This window comes from Ctenopharyngodon idella, chromosome 18 (genome assembly GCF_019924925.1).
Source record: "Ctenopharyngodon idella isolate HZGC_01 chromosome 18, HZGC01, whole genome shotgun sequence".
Classification (NCBI taxonomy): domain Eukaryota; kingdom Metazoa; phylum Chordata; class Actinopteri; order Cypriniformes; family Xenocyprididae; genus Ctenopharyngodon; species Ctenopharyngodon idella.
The window spans coordinates 22328742-22347712 of record NC_067237.1 but is presented as its reverse complement, the minus strand read 5'-3'; the positions used below and the strand labels follow the sequence as shown (position 1 = coordinate 22347712).

The 18971-nt window shown below is 39.2% G+C and overlaps 1 protein-coding gene across 2 annotated transcripts; it reads right to left on the bottom strand.

Moving 5' to 3' along the window:
- Window positions 1-230: 230 nt before the first annotated feature.
- On the bottom strand, window positions 231-18814 carry bcl2l13 (BCL2 like 13). Of its 2 annotated transcripts, none has more exons than XM_051871097.1 (7): window positions 18612-18814; window positions 17646-17828; window positions 12990-13091; window positions 12739-12895; window positions 12359-12431; window positions 12117-12245; window positions 231-3250 (listed from the first exon to the last, which is right to left on the bottom strand). In XM_051871097.1, the coding sequence occupies exons 2-7, from the start codon at window positions 17767-17769 to the stop codon at window positions 2381-2383; spliced, it is 1455 nt and encodes a 484-aa protein (XP_051727057.1). In that variant the 5' UTR covers window positions 17770-17828; window positions 18612-18814; the 3' UTR covers window positions 231-2380. The 2 variants fall into 2 exon arrangements, with proteins under 2 accessions (XP_051727057.1, XP_051727056.1); XM_051871096.1 differs by having other exon boundaries at window positions 18627-18812.
- Window positions 18815-18971: the final 157 nt, after the last annotated feature.

Below are 18971 nucleotides of genomic sequence, written 5' to 3'. Positions count from 1 at the left end.
TCATCTCTCCTTTGATAACTTTGTTCTGATGTCCCTTTATAAAACTGTTACTGAGCCTGTAAGGGAAATCACATGATTACCCGTTCTTTTTTCATATAACAAATCTGAGTCATATCTGTACAAAATAGAGGAACCAAACTTAAGTTTCTGTCAGTTTGCATGGTCTTTTTTATTTATTTTAATTTCATTATAATAAAATTCATGCTTAAATCAGGACACAAAACACCAGGTTCACCCTTGATTGAAGTTTTATTTCACAGCTTTTGTCCATCTATGATACAAAAAAACCTCACTTGCAAAAAAAATAGCACTTTTTTTTTTTCTCTGACGTGGTTGCCAACCACTGACACAACAGGTGTCTGCCTGTAGATGTGACTTATGTTTTTTTGTTTTGACAAAGGTCTCTATTGGATAGGCACACAACAGGGAAAGGGGGGTCACAAGGCTGTGCCGTGCAGGCCTTTTCAGCTTTTAAAAATCAAACAACAGCACAAGATACAGGCCAGGTGTAAATCAGAGGCTGAAGACAGACAATACTTTGTGTGAGGAGACAAAGAAAAACAGGACTGATGACTCAATTGTGTGGTTCAGAAGACATTTAAGAGACATTCTGGTCCCCCAAACCTGAAGTCAGCACTTGATTTGAGCAACACAGTTAAAGGTAGGGTAGGCAATGTTTTTCTTAAACACATTTTATTATACTGGTTGAAACTCTCTTCACACCCTGATAGCAATCGATAATAGAAGTAGTCCAAATATTTAAAAATATACATATATCTTCTGTGAAAGTCTCAGGACCAACAAAAAATGTTTGTCCAATCATTGCATTCGCTCGCGCATGTTTCATGAGTCTATGCAGAGTTGTAGACAGACAAGTCACCGAGCACCACAAACAGCAGCCGCCATTTACAGCTCCTCCTGAACCAAAATAACTAGCATTCACACCATAACTTCACGTCAACTTAACATTCACGTCCTCGGACTCGGATTTATGCATTTCTTTGTCAACACTATCAACGACGAAATGAATCTGCAGCAGTCAGGTGGTACAACTAGAGTTCTGCAAGTTGTTTACGTTCCTTGTTATTGTAATATGTACTTCAGACATGAGGTAATTTAACGGCGTCTCTTGTGGCGCTTTGCAGACTCTGCTCTGGCTGTGCGTGTTCATGTGTTCTGGAGGAGGCGTGGCTTTGGAGAACGCTCTGATGCTTTAAAAGCTTGCTTGCTATTTGTAGCCTTTCCGAAATTGCCTACCCTACCATTAATGTTATCTAACACAGCAAATCATTTTTTTACTCTAGAATTACAAAATCCATTTGGATGTTTCTGGAACATGTTGGTTTAAGATTAAACCACCTGTGTAATGTTTCATCATATTGTCATATCAATATTTCACAAAAAGATTTTATTGAAATTGTTTCTGACCCAGAATTAGGAACATTTAATTACAAAATGCATTCTTGGAAACATCATATTAGAAAACTAAATATGACTTCTCTCGTGTAGCATTATCTTCAGATTCCTGATGCTGAGATAAATTCAGTCAACTCAAAATTGACTGTGCTGGTGTAGAATTTTCACATGAGCCCTAAAGAAACATGTTTTAGTTCCTTAATGAACAAATGTTCACGTTAAAGCAAACTGACAATGACAATCCCTAAACAAAATGTAACGGACAAAGTGGAGGGGTTTCCCATTTCAGGCTGTGACCTAGGATTCTACTTTTAGTTTAAAAGGGGGAATTCAAACAAAAGCATTCATGCAAGCCTTATCAGGCCCAATTTATTCTAATTTTACACTAACGATGGTTAATATGAATGCCCAAATGATGTGTAAAGGAATCAAGGATGCGTGAAGACTTTGCTTTTTGATTATCGTGAGTAATCTTGTGCAAATATTCATATATTTTAGAAGAGTATCACACAATCCATCTAAAGGGCGCGGCCCTTAAAGGTTTGCGATTTAATATTTAATAAGATAAAATCATAATCATGCACTCACACGAGCTAGTGCTTTAAAATCCAACTTAAGGTCATTAAATCAACTATATATTAGAATAAACATGCTTAACTAACAAAAACGAACTTTCTATAGATCTGAAGGAACCAGGCAAAACCTAGGTCACAGCCTAATGAACGGATAACTACCATGTTCACGAGTACAGCACAAAAGAAACCTGAATTTACACCTGCAAGTTCCCGTCCAGTCATAAAGCTGGTTTAAAGAACTTAACCAACAAATTAATGCAAGGAGAACAGAAAACAAAATGGTATGACACATCAGAGGAGTACTTTTCCCATAAAGTGCAGCTTGTGGCGGCACGGTGAGCCACAGGGCTCCATTAGGGCAAGAGATACAGTGGACATTCACAGACTTTCTACTTCTTCCTGTAGGCCAGCGCTCCAAAGGCCAATACTGCAGCAATGGCCACCAGGGCAGCACCGCTGTATAGCAGCACAGGGAGGTCAGTGGACTTGGGTTGTGGCTCTGTCTTTGTCTGCAGAACCTCAGAAGGGGCCGGGACAGGGAAGTCGTAGGCCGGGGACATGGCCTTCAGCCCAACCTCTGGTAGTATCTCTTGCTCCAGGATTGCTTCTGGTTCTAGATCGGGTGGGGATGATGACTGTGGCTCCACAGGAGCTGGAACAGGCTGAGATTGAAGTTCAGGCTCAGGCACGGGCAATGAGGCGGTAGCAGCGGCATGGGTGGTCTCTTGCTCTACTGAGGCTGGAGGTGGAGGGATCTCCATCACTATCGGTTCCACAATTGGCTCTGGTGCAGTTGGTGTCGGCTCTGCGTTTGACGCTTCTTCTCGGACTGCAGCGAGTTCGCTTTCGCTGCCCAGTACGCTGAGTACGCTACTCTGCAGCTCTCCTTCCTCCACCGTCTCCCCACCTTCTTCAAGCAGTTCAGCGTCTTCACGCTCCACATGGACAATGTCAGAGTTTGAGGAGTTGTTCTCGCTTTGCTCTTCAGCTAACGCCACTCCTTCGGCGCTGTCCAAACTCTTGACATCTTCTGGGTCCATCATACCCACCTGCGCCCAAGACTCGTGTCCTGTCAGAGACACAGGAAGACTCTCTGTCTGCCAGGAAGCCGGCCCACTACTATCTCCAAGAGTCAGTAGTGAAGCAGGAGGGCTTAGCTGATCTGAGGCCTGTTCACCTGACAAGATGTAGATGTCGTTACTGTCCTCAGCTATGATCACACCCGGGTCCTCAGCTTCATCCAGGCTGAACACAGTGCTCTGTAATGTAAAGAGAGGAAATATCAATCAGTTGGTTCATTATTGTTTTTTTTTTTGTTTTTTTCAAACACCAGAAAACCTCTATACCTAAAAACTGATGCGTTTATAGAAAAATGTGTATACATATTTCATGGTCTGTCTGAATACTCAATTCTGATTGGCTGGAAGGTTTGCAATAAAACTGTTTAATACAGTTAGTAAGTTCAATCACCATTCTATATTAATGTGCTGCTTTCATTGACACACACACACACTATTCGAACGCAGAAATCGGAGATTGCGCTGCACGCACAGAAGATTCAGGAGCCCAAAAACATGTTGCCAGCGCTGCCCTACACCTTTTATTGATAACATAGCTTCGCTACTGAATCGCTATATTACATTTCTCAGCAACGAGGTTAATGTTGCTGTTGAAGTTTCTGAAACCTACAGCTGGGAATACCGTTTCCATTAAAATTGTGTGTACATGGTCTGCAACAATGCTTAGGTAGGTGGTACGTGTCAAAGTAGCATCCACATGGATGGCAGGACCCAAGGTTTCTGAGCAGAACATTGCCCAAAGCATTGCCTCCACCAGCTTGCCTTCTTCCCTGATTCATCATACCAGGCCGCCTTCTTCCATTGCTCCGTGGTCCAGTTCTGATGCTCACGTGCCCACTGTTGGCACTTCTGGCGGTGGACAGGGGTCAGCATTGGCACCCTGACTGATCTCCAGCTATGCAGCCCCATACACAACAAACTGAGATGCACTGTGTATTCTGACACCTTTCTATCAGAACCAGCATTAACTTCTTGAGCAATCTGAGCTACAGTAGCTCGTCTGTTGGATCGGACCTCACGGGCCAGCCTTCGCTCCCCATGTGCATCAATAAGCCTTGGCCGCCCATGACCCTGTCGCCGGTTCACTACTGTTCCTTCCTTGGACCACTTTTGATAGATACTGACCACTGCAGAACAGGAACACCCCACAGTTTTGGAGATGCCCTGACCCAGTCGTCTAGCCATCACAATTTGGCCCTTGTCGAACTTGCTCAAATCCTTACGCTTGCCCAATTTTCCTGCTTCTAACACATCAACTTTGAGGACAAAATGTTCACTTGCTGCCTAATATATCCCACCCACTAACAGGTGCCGAGATGAAGAGATAATCAGTGTTGTTCACTTCACCTGTCAGTGGTCATAATGTTATGCCTGATCGGTGTATACAGAATGCATATGCCTATTTACACACACTTACATTGTAGTACATCAAGAAATTGAAACATGACTGTTGGTCAGTGTTTCAAGAAAGACTACCACGTGATAAATAAAACTAAGGGTAAGATATAATACAGATTCATTTACAAGCTTTTCATCAAGATGAGCTTCTTAGCAAACAGAGTCATAATTACTGTATGTTTACGATTCTTTTCTTTTTTTCCAAACTGTGGTTAAAAAGCAATGTACGCATTTCCTTTGTGGATTGTCTCATCTCATAAACCTTATGCCACAGTAAGACACACACCGTTTATTTCCTTTTATGGTAAGCCTGATCATGCAAACCATTCTCATGTAGATTAGTGTGGCTCATTCACAGAAAATTTACAAGGAAATGTGAGGTACACAGAAGACTTAATAAAGACTTAAAATGAATTGAAAAAAAGGAACCTGTTCTCATACAATTAACAGAAATTCTTTGTTCGACATCTTGTTTTATTAATATTATTATACTCCACGTATAGTCATTATAATATCAACATTTATTTGCAAAATTCATTTTTAATACAATTTTTATTTTTATTTTCAAAAAGCACACTACTATTCAAATGTTTATGATCAGTAAGATACATTTTTAAAGAAATACTTTTTTGATCTTACCAACCCAAAACTTGTGAATGGTAGTCTAGCTTCTTAAAATAAAAAGTATTTTTTTTACTTTTTTTAAATACATACCAAAAAAAAAATGTTTTTAGATCAGCAAGTGGAATTCACCAAAACAGGGAGCATTTGTCATTTAATTTCACCCAGTATGCCACCCAGTGGAGTGTGAGAGTAATACATCTATAATAATGAATTCTCTAACTAAACAAAATCAGCTTTAAAAAGACTTTACATAACTAAAATTATGTAACTAGAATAAAGGAAGAGCTCTATACGAGCTCTAGAATAAAGGAAGAGCTCTATACGAAGTGTGTTAATGCACTCTCCTCATTTTCAGCCTGTATTCACTGCACTGAGAGTCAGGGTCCTTTCTTTTTATAGTCATGTCTTTATCTTTTCCATCTACACAATGACGTCACCATACAGCTGTGGTGTCTGTCTGCATATGCTGCAGGTTTCTGCACGTCTACCCACAACTAGGTCAAGCATGCAAAACAAATCAATTTGAACTTGAACTCATTGTCCGTTTCTGCTCATTTGCATTAAACAAACGGGAGATATTGCCCTAAACGACTCATCATAAAGGACACTCTTCTGCTCGCTGTGCAGGCCTTTCTGGCCTTTTCAGTGATCAACCACTGTGCACAAGCATCTAGTATCATATGTAATCCTGCCTCACAGAGATGCTTTCAAAAGCACATTAGATCCCAGCATCTGGCTTAACATCTGATTGCTATCAGAGAGAGAATCATAAGGACACAACCAGTGGAATGTGACAGCGCATTATATATTATGTAGAATATCTCACATGGATAACCATCACGTGTAAGTAGTGGTCTCCACAACCCTATAAATGAATTAGTCATGATTTTAGACAGTTTCCAAAGAAACCAGCTGACCTTTATGCAGTTTAATAACCAAACATGCAGACTGGTGTTCAGTTTTCTATAGTCTGCATGGTAAACACAACAAGGAAGAAAGGAAGTCTCTTATGCTCACCAAGGCTGCATCAATTTGATCAAAAGCACAGCAAAAAGCAGTATTACAGCTAGTATTATTATTATAACAATTTATATATTTGAATATTTTTTTAAATGTAATTTATTCCTGTGAAGGCAAAGCTGAACTTTCAGCATCATTACTCCAGTCTTTAGAGTCACATGATCCTTCAGAAATCATTCTAATTTGCTGATTTGGTGCTTAAAAGGATAGTTTACCCAAAAAGAAAATTATGTAATTGATTACTTACCCTTATGTCATTCTACACCCGTAAGACCTTCATTCATCTTCAGAACACAAATTAAGATATTTTTGATGAAATCCGATGGCTCAGTGAGGCCTCTATTTACAGCAAGTTAATTTACAATTTCAGTGCCCAAATCAGTGGTTCGAAACAAAGGATTCGAAACAGTGTTTTGAAATTGCCCATCACTAGAAATTGTTGAAAAGTCATTATTTTGTTTTTTTGGTGCACAAAAAGTATTTGTGCATTATACATGAGGGTGAGAAATTAATGACATTTCCATTTTTGGGTGAACTAACCCTTTAAGAAACATTTAACTTTTGATCAATGTAATGTAACAAAAACCACATGCACAAAGTCTAATCTGACAACAGCTTTTTGAAATGGTGGAGCAAGACAGATGTCTTCTGCAAAATTAGGCTTGCTGTCCTATCCAGAGACTGTCCTAAAATAAAGTTATGTTGTTAGGCGTTTCCTCTTAGGTGAGCCACAGGTGCCTATGCAAAACTCCACCCAAGATACATGTACCCACCCTCGCCTAAAGACAAAAACTAACGCATGCCTGCCAAACTCAACGCTTTCACATTTATATGATGGTGCAATATTGAAGATTTTATTGTAATATATTAAAAATGTAATTTATTCCTGTGATGGCAAAGCTGAATTTTCAGCATCATTACTCCAGTCTCCAGTCTTCAGTCTCACATGATCCCTCAAAAATCACTCTAATGTGCTGATTTGCTGCTCAAGAAACATTTCTTCTTTTTATCAGTGTTAAAAACAGTTGTGCTGCGTAAAATTTTTGTGGAAACCGTGAAACCATTTTTTTCAGGATTTTTTTTTTTCTGCATCAGGCAGCCTATATGGAGGGAACTCTTTGCAAAAGCCTGCTCAGAGATTTAGCATTCCTCATAGACTTGACCCATAGTGGGCTACATTTCTCCTCAAAGCATCTGAACATATCCTAAATGTATTGTACATAAGTGAATATTTAATATTGTTAAAGTAAATCTATACCAACTTTGGTAATAGATTTGTCTAAAACTCTCAGAGTATGCCAAGCATACAGGTCACCATCTCAACTAGCACAGCGAGTTGTTTTGAGTCAGTCAAACTGGGACAGCCCTGCTCAAGCTGAATTCATATGAGGATTTATCAGATTTATTTCTGTTCTTCATCTGGAGCGTGTGGGGGTGGTGTATAGCCTCTGTCTGTGTGATGAGAGCAGCACATCGCCTGTAAAATGCAGTTACGCAAGAGGCCGGACTGAGCGATGCACAGGGTGATGCGACCTGACGTGGTTTGAGCTCTGCTCTCAGCACCTGCTGATATACGGACAGGGCGCTCTGGTAGCAGTTTGACTGTACCACACAACTGGAATCAAATTACATCACATCATGCCGTCTCAAGAATCTTTGCTGGGCAATGTGACACAGACACACTGAAGGTCACCTCTGTGTTGCGTACGTTACAGACAGAGGGACAGGAAGGTGTTACTCACAAGACAAAATGTCACACACACACATCCCACATATTGGGTATCTGTAACCCCTTCGGTGGGGTGTACTGAACAGTTTCCCTTGACCTACAGGAGTTTATCATGATCAGACCAGGCGGCATGATTCAGCGGAGCATGTCATTGATGCTGCGTTTTAGTTTTCAAAATGGCTTCTTGCTGCTTTGCCCTGGGTTTTGCAGAATAGACACACACATGTTAGGTTTCCATGATTTATGGGGACTTATAGACATAGTTCCCATAGACATAATGATTTTTATACTGTGCAAACTGTATATGCTATCCTCTAACCCTAACCCTACCCATCACAGAAAAAGTTCTGCATTTTTACATTTTCAAAAAACATCACTTAGTATGATTTATAAGATGTTTTCCTCATGAGGACCAAAAAATGTCCCCACAGGGACAGAGTTTTTGGATAATGCCATCTTTGTGGGGAGATCTGTCCCCATAACTTAGGGTTTACCTGAACCACACATATGCACACCCATACAAAGAGAGAGATCCCTTCTCATTCACATCACTGGCATTAAATCTCATTAATACAACAATATTCTGCATAAATCATCCATCAAAACAACTCGTACATGAATTGTCACAGTGAATTCATGCTATAATTTACACAAAAGCGCAAGAGCAAACGATATACTCAGAAATTTATTCTCGCATGTCACGAGAACTGAGCAAACAAAGTAATTCCAACTGCAGTCATTTCTACGCTAAAACAAGTTAAACGTTAAATTCAGTATTTATTGACTGGCCTATTTAATGGAGAACTAAATGTAGAATTAAACCTTCTGAGAGTGTCCTTGCTAAGATAAAGTGTTTGCTATTTTATCAAAGTGATGGAGAGCAAGCGGGTGGACAAAAAGACCTAAATCGCAAAATTCTGTTTCGCAAATGGACCATGAAAGTATAATCTCATCTGGTCCAGCGCTCCAGAAAAAAGCAGCTGTCCTACCTGCCTGTGTTCAGCTCCTAAGTGCGAAGAACTCCAGCAGTGACCACAAGGAATAAAGTGAATAAATGACGGAGAGAAAGTATATACAGGATAAAGGTTGCTGTCAGAATAATAGGGCTGGGAGTGCTGAGCAGGAGGTCTGGTTTGTTTGCACACGGTCTCCTCCTCCTTGTCAGACTCCTCCCTCTTCCCTCTCACAGACGCTTATCCAGTATCATCTATGCCAAAGCTCTCACTCCATCACTGGAATGTGGTCCTATACCAAGCTGAAGTATAAAACAATGGTCTACCCTCCTCCCTGTGTAAGTGTCAGTGCTCTAATTAAATTATTCCTTCTGACTGAGTTCAGCTCCCACACAGAACACATCAACTGAGTCTTTCATAAAAAACGGCCCTCCTCTGAGATACAGTGTGACCCAAATAGGATGTCATAAACAAACAAGACTTTATATTCCTTTACAACATCATCTGACAGAAGTGAAGAACTGTTCTCATAAAACATTTGCATGAGGGAAAGATAGCCTTCCGAAATTAACAATCTTCAGTTTGAACTGTCAAATTACATACATTTTGATAAGCTAAATGGGAATGAGTGTGTATATTATGCAAAACATTAAGTTAAAGAGGAATTCTTTATTTTGCAGTTAATATGATGTAGCGAAGATCTAAACAAATATGCTCTTAATTGCAATGAAGTGACAGAAGCACCATGAAATTTGCATCGTCCATAAAAGTGAGAGGAAGGTGAAAGTGTAGATGAAACACTAAATAAAGTTATCTTGCTCCTAACATACACTGTAGCAGCATAATGCGTTTAACCAACACATAGCCCTTTGTATCCAAAGGGCATACTTTGTGCAAAAATTTGGAAGCAAAGTATTGTTTGTCAACACACAATGTGTTGGTAACATTAGACTAGCATTATCCACCAGCAGCTGACTGAGATGTATGTAAAAAAAAAAGAAAAGAAAAAAGGAGCACAGCTCTGGCTCCCTCTCCTGACAGAAGTCTTGAAAAACACTGTGTATTACAGTTCTGTAAAGCAACCCGTTTTGCCTTTGGTAACTGACCGTAACCTCTTAAAGTCAGTGGTTCTCAGCCAGGAGGCTTAAACTAGAGGTCTTCACAGGTCCGCTTGGATCTAAAAACAAAAACCGAGGTCCGACCCAAGCAGGTTCGGGTCCAAAACTTTGACAAGTGCCTTGGACATGGGCCCAGTCTAATACAAACAAATTAGAAAGATGGGCAGACTTTTAAATCTACACCTGCTGTGATATTTCTCATTTGTTGTCTCTAATTTTGGTCTGTCACACCGGTTGAAAAAGTCCCTACTCGCTACTGGCATGCAGGTCTGCAGGCATTGCTGCTTTTTACATTGGTCACATTTGGTACATTCTGGTCCAGTCGGGTTTGAAAAAAATTCCTGTCAGCTCGGGTACAGATTTTAGGACCCGAGGAGACCTCTAGCTGGAACTCAATAGGAGGCCTCAGCAAACTTTTGCAGGATGACTTAACATTATTCAAATTAATATATTATTCTTAAAGGTCGGGTAAGTATATTTTGAAAAACGCTGTTGATATTTGAAATCAACCCAAACAAACCCACCCCTCTCTTTATTGCTCCCCCTCCAAAACTCACACTCCAATCCTAACCACCCTGCTCCGAGTCGGTCTCGAACCCCAGCCCGTTCGCTGCTGGCATGTGAGGCGAATGACTATCAATGAAGTAGTTTAACTGCACAACTCTCATAAGCTGGCCTCTGTTACACACGCAATGCGAGAGTGGATGTCTGCTTATCATAGCTGACGTGCAACAAAATTCTTTACGAAAAATAAAGCACAGATGACGAATGAACGAAAAGCTCGTCCCTCTTGCTCGTTCTTTCTCCTCAACCGTCATACGCCCCCTAATGTTGATTGGTTACACGTTTGTTGTTGGTGTCGGTCCGACTAACTTCCAAACAGTGTTTTTGAAATTCTACTTACTCCACCTTTAATACAATTACTATTAATATTATTATACTTAAATTAAAATAATTAATTAATTAAATGCTAAAAAAAAAAAAAAAAAAAAAAAAAAATACATGAAATCAAGAAATTATTTTATTTTCCCTTCTGTTTCCCAGTTTCTGTTTATAAAAAAAAAAAAAGATTAAAAAGAAACAACTTTGTCATAATTTATGGAAGCTTGTTTCCACCACAGAATAAAAAAAAAGAAAAAGATAATTGTGACTTATCTCCCAATTCAGACTTTTTTTCTCGCAATTGCGAGTTTATATCTTGCGATTCTGACTTTTTTCTTGGAATTCTGACTTTTTTTCCTCGTAATTGTGAGTTTACATCTCACAATTCAGACTTTTTTTCTCGCAATTGTGAGTTTATATCTTGCGATTCTGACTTTTTTCTTGGAATTCTGACTTTTTTTCCTCGCAATTCGGACTTTTTTCTCGGAATTCTGACTTTATATCTCACAATTCTGACTTTTTTTTCTTTCAATTCTGAGTTTATAATTTGCAATTTGGACTTTTTTTCATGCAATTGCAAATTTATAAACTTTATAACTCGCTATTGCAAGTTTATATCTCACAATTCTGAGAAAAGAAGTCAGAATTACAAGATATAAACTCGCAATAGCGAGTAATAAAGTCCAATGTTGATGGAAAAAAAGAAAGACATTTTTTCTCAGAATTGCGAGTTTATAATCACGCAATTCTGAGGAAAAAAGTCAGAAATGTAAACTCGCAATTGCGAGAAAAACAGTCAGAATTGCGAGATAAAAAGTCGCAATTACCTTTTTTATATTTTATTCAGTCGTGGAAACGAGCTTCCATAATAATTATATCAGAAATACTAGAGGAAATATCTTGCCTCCAGATTTGTGTTGGACAATGGGGGGAGGGGGCCTTTGAGTCAAAAAGTTTGAGAGCCACTGCTTTAAGGTACAACAGTTTAGACTATCAAACATTTTGTAAGTTGCTAACAAGTTGCAGAGATGTTCAGTTGTCATTGTGAGTGATCCAAGTTTATTTGGAGAACAACACACTACTGCACCAGAAAGAGAGGCATGAAAATGTGCATTTTATGCTTAATTCATTTTCATGGATTATAATGTGTTTGGAATTTCAATTTAACTATGATCGCAATTATTAAATATTATCAAATAATCAGTAATAATTATGCAATAATCGCAACAGGCCTAGCATTATTGATGAAAATAAACTTTTGATATGGTTAAATGATCCAGCTCGAACTAGACAGTAGATTACCACTCTACTAAGTCACTCACCCATCCTCCCTGCATAATGATGAAGTCTGCTAGTGATTCCTCAAGGTATTGCAAACCATAATGTAGCAGAGTTTCCAGCGGCTGCCCCTCAGTCTGCAGGGTCTGTAACAATACTAAGGGTACCAACACCTAAACAGAGTGACACAATGGTATGAGAAAATGAAAGACAGAGACATTAACAAATAAGTGAAAACATCCCAAAGGGCTTTGTGTGCTCCTATGTGGTGAATGTTTTAAATTACCTTGCTCCATCCTCCTTGAGCGTGAGAGGACACCTCCTCCACCGCTGCTCTGAAGTGCTCAAAGCTCAAATCACTGCACAAGAGACACATTCATATAATCACTGTTCAGAACATTTCTCTGCATTTATTTGAATTTGCTAGTTGTTCCGAAAAACATCAAGATAATATACGTTGAAAGCTTTCAGTCAATATTTAAGTGAAATGTCAAGAATAGTCATTTAAACTCCCTTTCCAAGACAGCTTATAATAACTGTGTGTGCAGGCTGTTTACACAATACATTTTTCTAGCATAGACCTCTGCCAAGAACGTTTCAGTTACTAGAGCTTTTTTCCAGCTACTAAAAATTGTCCAGGAATTCTCCCTGGACCTTTAAAAGGACCTGCACAGAAGCGTGTGAGTGGCGGAGGACAGGTGTATGTCCAGGTCCCGAGAGATACGGTCCCCCAGCACTGCCAGACTGTCCTCTATGGAGCTCTCTGGATTGGCTGGACTGAACACAGGGGATGTGTGCTGATCAAAACCAGTCCTGGAAAAAGCTGAGCGGAAAAAAAGGCAGACGACTTTAAACCATGATCCAGACTTCAGATTTATTTAATCATGAAATTACAGTTATAACAAAAAACATCTTACAGGCCGCAATTTCCTCTTCCAGCTGCTTCATCTCATTCTCAATCTGTTTCTTCAGGCTGCTATTCCGCTCTCTTTCCACTTCCTGTGTAGAATGCCTCTCTCCTGCACAGAATCATAACACAGATTTATTTATTACAAAAAAAGTTTATTGAGAATAACATTATTGCTTTCATATTTTATTAAAAAATAATCTTGGAAAACAAACCAACATCGGGTGTAAAGAAAACATGCAACAAAGCATTATTAAATTTTCATCAGCTATTTTGCTAATCTTAAGTACTTAATTTTTTAAAAACAATCTTGATTATTTGAATCTTGACCTAAACATATTATGCAAGCGAGCATAAAACAAGCCTGGAAACTCCAAGTATTAAAATATTCAGCTGAATAATTTTCTGCATGACTGATGAAGCTAAAAAAGGTGAAGTGGAAAGAAACTAAAGGGGAAACTGAACCAAAAATACTGGACTATAACACAAATGCACTCATTTTCTTCAAATACTAACATTCTAACGTCTAAACAATCCAAAAGCTGTGCATTTTATCAGTGGAGATCATATCAACTTTTGCAAACTCAGCACTTTTAACATAATGTCATAACATATCATGTGCTCCAAATAATACATGTGCAGGCATTTTAATTTAAAGGTGGACTCAGTAGTATTTCAAATACACTGTTTGGAAGTTAGTCGGGCGGATTCCAACAACAAACGTCTAACCAATCAGCATTAGGGGGCATATGACGGTCGAGGAGAGAGAACGAGCAAGAACGAAAAATGGGACAAAGGAGCTCAAAAGAATATCACTGGAATGAAGGTTTATGCCTTTAGGACCTGCGTTTATATTAGAAAAACTTTCCAGCGCTGGAGAGAGCGAAGTGGGAAGGCCTGAAAACAGATGCGGAGGCTGCTTTGATCCCGCTTATGTGAGTAACACTGGGTTTTGATTGTCTGGAGCTGCTGTGCGAACACTCTTGTGTACTGTATGTTAATTTTTTGTGCTTCCTTGTCGTTAGTTCATCAACTGTGATTTATTTTTCGTGAAGCATTTTGAAAAGACATCCACTCGGATTGCGTGTATAACAGTGGCCAGATAGTGAGAGCTGTGCAGGTAAACCACTGCACGCTGACAACCGCTAGAGAAGGCGGTGCTTAGCGTCACTGATAGTCATTCGCCTCACATGCCAGCAGCGATCGGGCCGGGGTTCGAGACCGACTCGGAGCAGGGTGGTTAGGATTGGAGTGTGAGTTTTGGAGGCGGAGCAATGAAGAGAGGGGTGGGTTTGTTTGGGTTGATTTCAAATATCAACAATGTCCAACAGCGTTGTTCAAATTCTACTTACAGCACCTTTAAGCTCCTTTTTTAAATTAATTTCCATTGTCCTCAACATTGATTCTCATTACTTTTACTACATTTTAATACTGTATTAAAAACCATTCTGTAATACAGTGGCTGTAATACAACTGGCTTTTCTGTGGTGCCGTTGCTTGGCTTGTTCATTCACACATGGTGAATTATTTAGTGCTCTACAGCCCAGGCTTACAGGGACCAGCAGATTCAACATTCAGCTCTCTCAACTACTCAGACTCCAGTGACTGACTATGAAAAGAGGAAGTGTTAGAGACAGAGAGAAAGTCAGACAGACTATAAGAGAGAGCAAGAAAGTGTGTATAAAGACTGTGAAGTGGACAATAAAGCCTTTAACAACATTACAAAGGTTGATGGGAGCTCACTTTGACTTTTCCCAGGCCAGGCCGGTCTTTGGTCAGATTTGAGAGGGCTGCGCTTCACTCTGAACCAGCGGCATGTGAACAAGCCAACGCTGATCGCACATGACAGTCTGTCAGAGTGCAGACCGGGTCGAGTGGAAAGAGGGATCAGAAGCTACTTTCAAAGCTGACTGATTGAAAACCAGAGCAGGACACAGGACATTCCTCATTGAACCGCTGATGTGCCCAAGGCTCCAAAATCTCCAGCAGGCAGCTTAAGCCCATACCATCCCCTGTGTCAACCAGATTAACTGTCAATGACATACTGTGTGTGCGCTTTGCATCTTCTTCAGAAATCCACAAGAACTAAATAAAAGGACATATGCTAAGTCAATATTCATGAGAGGCAGTCCTACAATGACTCCAAGCAAAATGCCAGGGCTTGAAGCGAGAATTGGTCAAACGACATCAGAAGACTAAAAAATATCAGTGTGGGACCAAATTTGCCAACCATATACGGACTGCCACATAAGTATAGACAACACATGCACTCTGAAGGATTTGTTAATGCATTACTTGAAATACCTGCAGGCATTTTTCAATCAAATTACACTAGTTACAGCAGTCTGTATACAGCACTTAGAGTTACAGCCCATGTTCAAGGGCAAAATGGAGATTCCTGGAAGAGGAATGTGACCTCAGTAACTGTGGACAAACCCTTCTAGCGACTGAAACTGTAATGGTGGAATTAGCAACCCAGATCCTTAGCAAAGCAGCTCTATGGATAGTACGAACAGTCCTAGGGCAGGGTACTTTTAGCCTGTAGAGGGAAAACTCAACTGCATAAATCATTTTTGGAAGTTCTAAGGTACATCCCAATTTGCATACTTATACTACAAAATAGTGCATAAATTATGAGTAGTTTGTTCACACTTAAAATTTCCAACAATAAGTGGACTTCAAGAACCTGGATGATGTACTTATTTAACTGAAAAAAGTGAAAATGTGGACACTAATTATTGTAAACACAAATTTCCTAATCAGAAACTGGACATGAACAGCCTCTCTCCAGTCATAATTATGACTGCGAAACTTATTTGTGTTTTATGATACCTGAGTTCGGCGAGCCATAAACTTTAAACATTGTAAAGAAGAGAACTATTGCTATATTGACTTAAGTTTTATTCATTTTTTCCCACACCTACATAGCTTTCTCTTGCTATTACAAGTCATGTATATTTTTTGTATATAAACAAACATTTGCTGAATATTTTATTATATTTATATTAATACTTTACACATTGAAAAAGCATTTATTTGACCGAAATTCCAGAATCTAGATAACAAGGTGAATGTATACAATGGGGCAGGTATGTTTATATGGTTGTCAATGAATGGCACGCTACATTTTATTCAAATTCCATTGGATATTGACTCATAATAATTACGACTTCAGAATTGGGAAGTAGGAAATTTCCAACAGGACATGAAGGCAGCATTTGTTCACTGTGGTATGTGATTTTGTGATCTCATGCATTTTTGTAATCTGAATATTTTGTGTCTTAATGCTAAGCCCTTAAAGGTACAATATGTAATTTTCGCCGCTAGGGGTCGCTTATTAAAAACAAAGGCGTAGCTTGGTGAAGCCGTGAATGAGAGTGGAATAATTGTAGGTGTCGTCTTCACCTCCACAGCTAGCTGATAAAAAGCAATCCGACAGGACTCAGGCAGAATTCACGTTCATGGATAAGCTAATGTATTAAAGTTATATTAACATTACTGTGGTATGAAGCAGGGTGGGGCTGAGAGCCTGGGACATTTTACGTTGCTGTTTTTATTATGCTTATATGCTGCAGTCGGCTGCTGCCACTCCTTTCATTTTGTTTATGGTTTTTTTTATGATTAAGGGTATGATTATAGCTATGTTTAATGTCCGCCTCCTTTTTCCCTGAACTTGAACTTTGTTACAGTTAAGTTTGATCACTTAAATTAACGTTATTTTATTTCATTCTAATGAAATAGCTGCAAGTGCTGAATTACTGCTCATACAGGTGACTTTACTTGACGAATTAAAATTGTGGGGTAAACAGAGTACTGTTTTAATTGGTCAAAACAATCATACTAAAAAGATTTAATTATATAATATAATTAATTATATAATAATTATATAATTAAATATTTAATTATATTTAAAATATATTATATGATGGAGAAAATGCTGTATTACTGTTACTGTGGCTATGTTAGCCACTTGACAAAATAGCATTGTCTGAGGCAGGGTATAAACGTGTTATACTCACGGTAAATCAAGAAAACAAGAGATTCAAACAATAAGACTAACTGTGTTGAGCTATATAACACTGATTAGTTTTCTGTCTGTAAATGTATCCAAACACCTGTCTAATAAAACACATAATATATTAAAGCATCTTTGGTGTTTCCATGGTTTCCACAGAAGTAAAACCGGAAATCGAGGGTAACGCAGATATTATGTCATTGACAGGTGACGCAATGACACGGCCCATTGCACTGGTTAAAATAACTGATTTCTCTGGATTTTAACATTGTTGGAAACATTTGGGATAATGTAAGTACACAAGTCAACAAAACCTATAACATTGTTCTAGTGGTTTTTGGATATTTTAATCCAAATATCTTACATAATGTGCCTTTAATAAAAGAGTCTATTAGTTCAAACCACTGAATATTGTTAAATAAGACTTTCCCAAGGTTACACCATTTTAATTTTACAGGTATTTGTATTGCATAAAGCATGTACACAGAAAATGCCTCACTACAATATACATACACTACAATATACACAATATGCCTCCCATTTTCTTGAATTTGGGACCACTGAAAGTTGTCATTGTTTTGAGATTGAAATTAAACATTAATTGCCAGGCAGGAAATTTGTACATGCTGATTTGCGGATGTGATCTCTTACCCTCCGCTGTCTCTGAGGGTCTTGATCTTGATGGTGGGAGCAGGCTGAGGTAGCTGAGAATGACATACTTGGTCTCATAGTGAAATCCTTCAGGCACTGTGGTGGAGGAGCCAGAGGCAGCCATTTAAGAGAAACGTCAGGCTCTCAGTGACATGCACGACCAAATGACAGTTTTCACAAGTCCTATAACAAACAAACAACCAAAAAAAAACACTTAAGGCATTTATAAGCACTAAGAGTACAATTTGGGAATGTCTGAACTTCTGGCATTCGTTACACAAAGAAAAAAAGCTGTTTTTTCTGTTAAGTACGTGAACATAATCTGTTATTATGACCTAAAGAGAATGACTTTAACCTATGGAGCACAAAGGAGATGTTAGCAGAATGTTAATGACTGACTGACTGAAAACCATTCACGTTTAGTTCAATTTTTTCTATACATTGAAAGTGACTGAGGTTGTCATTCAGCCAAACCTGTTGTGTTCAACATAAGCAGACATTTTAATGTAGTGGTGGACTATTTAATGACAACTAAACTGCTTTTGTGTGAAACAAAAATACAGATGTTCCTAACACGGATACGACTTTAAAAACGCTTGACTGCTTGATATGAATTCTTTCCATGCATGCAACAGTAAGACACCCAAATCCAAAGTTGCTCAAGTTTGTCTCACACAGACCACTTAAAAACTGAACAGTTGTTATAATACAGCAACGCACATTTTTGATAGCAAAAGTCCCGAGAGTGAGTGGTATTTTTGCATTAACGATGTCCACCACATTTATTAGAACACTGTGTACAATGTAACGCACGCGGACACCCACTGAACCTCTCTGCGTGCACGCCACACCTACTCGCATGCCCGAGCAATCATCAGCTAGCCGCTAAAGTTTAAACATAACCTCTTTAGTGCCACTCATAACATAACATGCTATCTGTTTAAAGTGAACATGCTGCGACTTAGCTTGAATATGTCGTACCTCTGCGCCAGTGATAATTTTGTTCACTCAGAGGGGGTGACTAACCGGTGTCCCTCAGTTACTATTTTACTGCTTCGACTGTGGGATAGCTAACTGTTCAGACATGCGCGTGAGTGGTGTCCATGTTGCGCGTGTGCGAGAGGATGAAGCCACGCTCGCTGCTCCGCCTTTGATTGTATCCCTGCTACTATGACGCGGGACGCACACGGACGTGGAAACGAGAAGGTCAAGGATAGAGAGGGGAACAGAGAACGGATTCGTTTTCAGCACATGTTCCATTTTTAGCAAAACATTTTCATTTTACATTCAGCTCCGTTAAAAGTTCTCGACGAGCAGAAATGAATC

Bases quoted from the DNA above. Each gene is read 5' to 3' on its own strand.
- bcl2l13 (XM_051871097.1), bottom strand. From the start codon at position 17,769: ATGGCTGCCTCTGGCTCCTCCACCACAGTGCCTGAAGGATTTCACTAT. The intron at 12,246-12,358 runs GTAATTTAAAAC...CACTCTGTTTAG, and splicing joins CTCAAGGAGGATGGAGCAAG to GTGTTGGTACCCTTAGTATT. The intron at 3,251-12,116 runs GTGAGTGACTTA...TTTACATTACAG, and splicing joins TCATTATGCAGGGAGGATGG to AGCACTGTGTTCAGCCTGGA.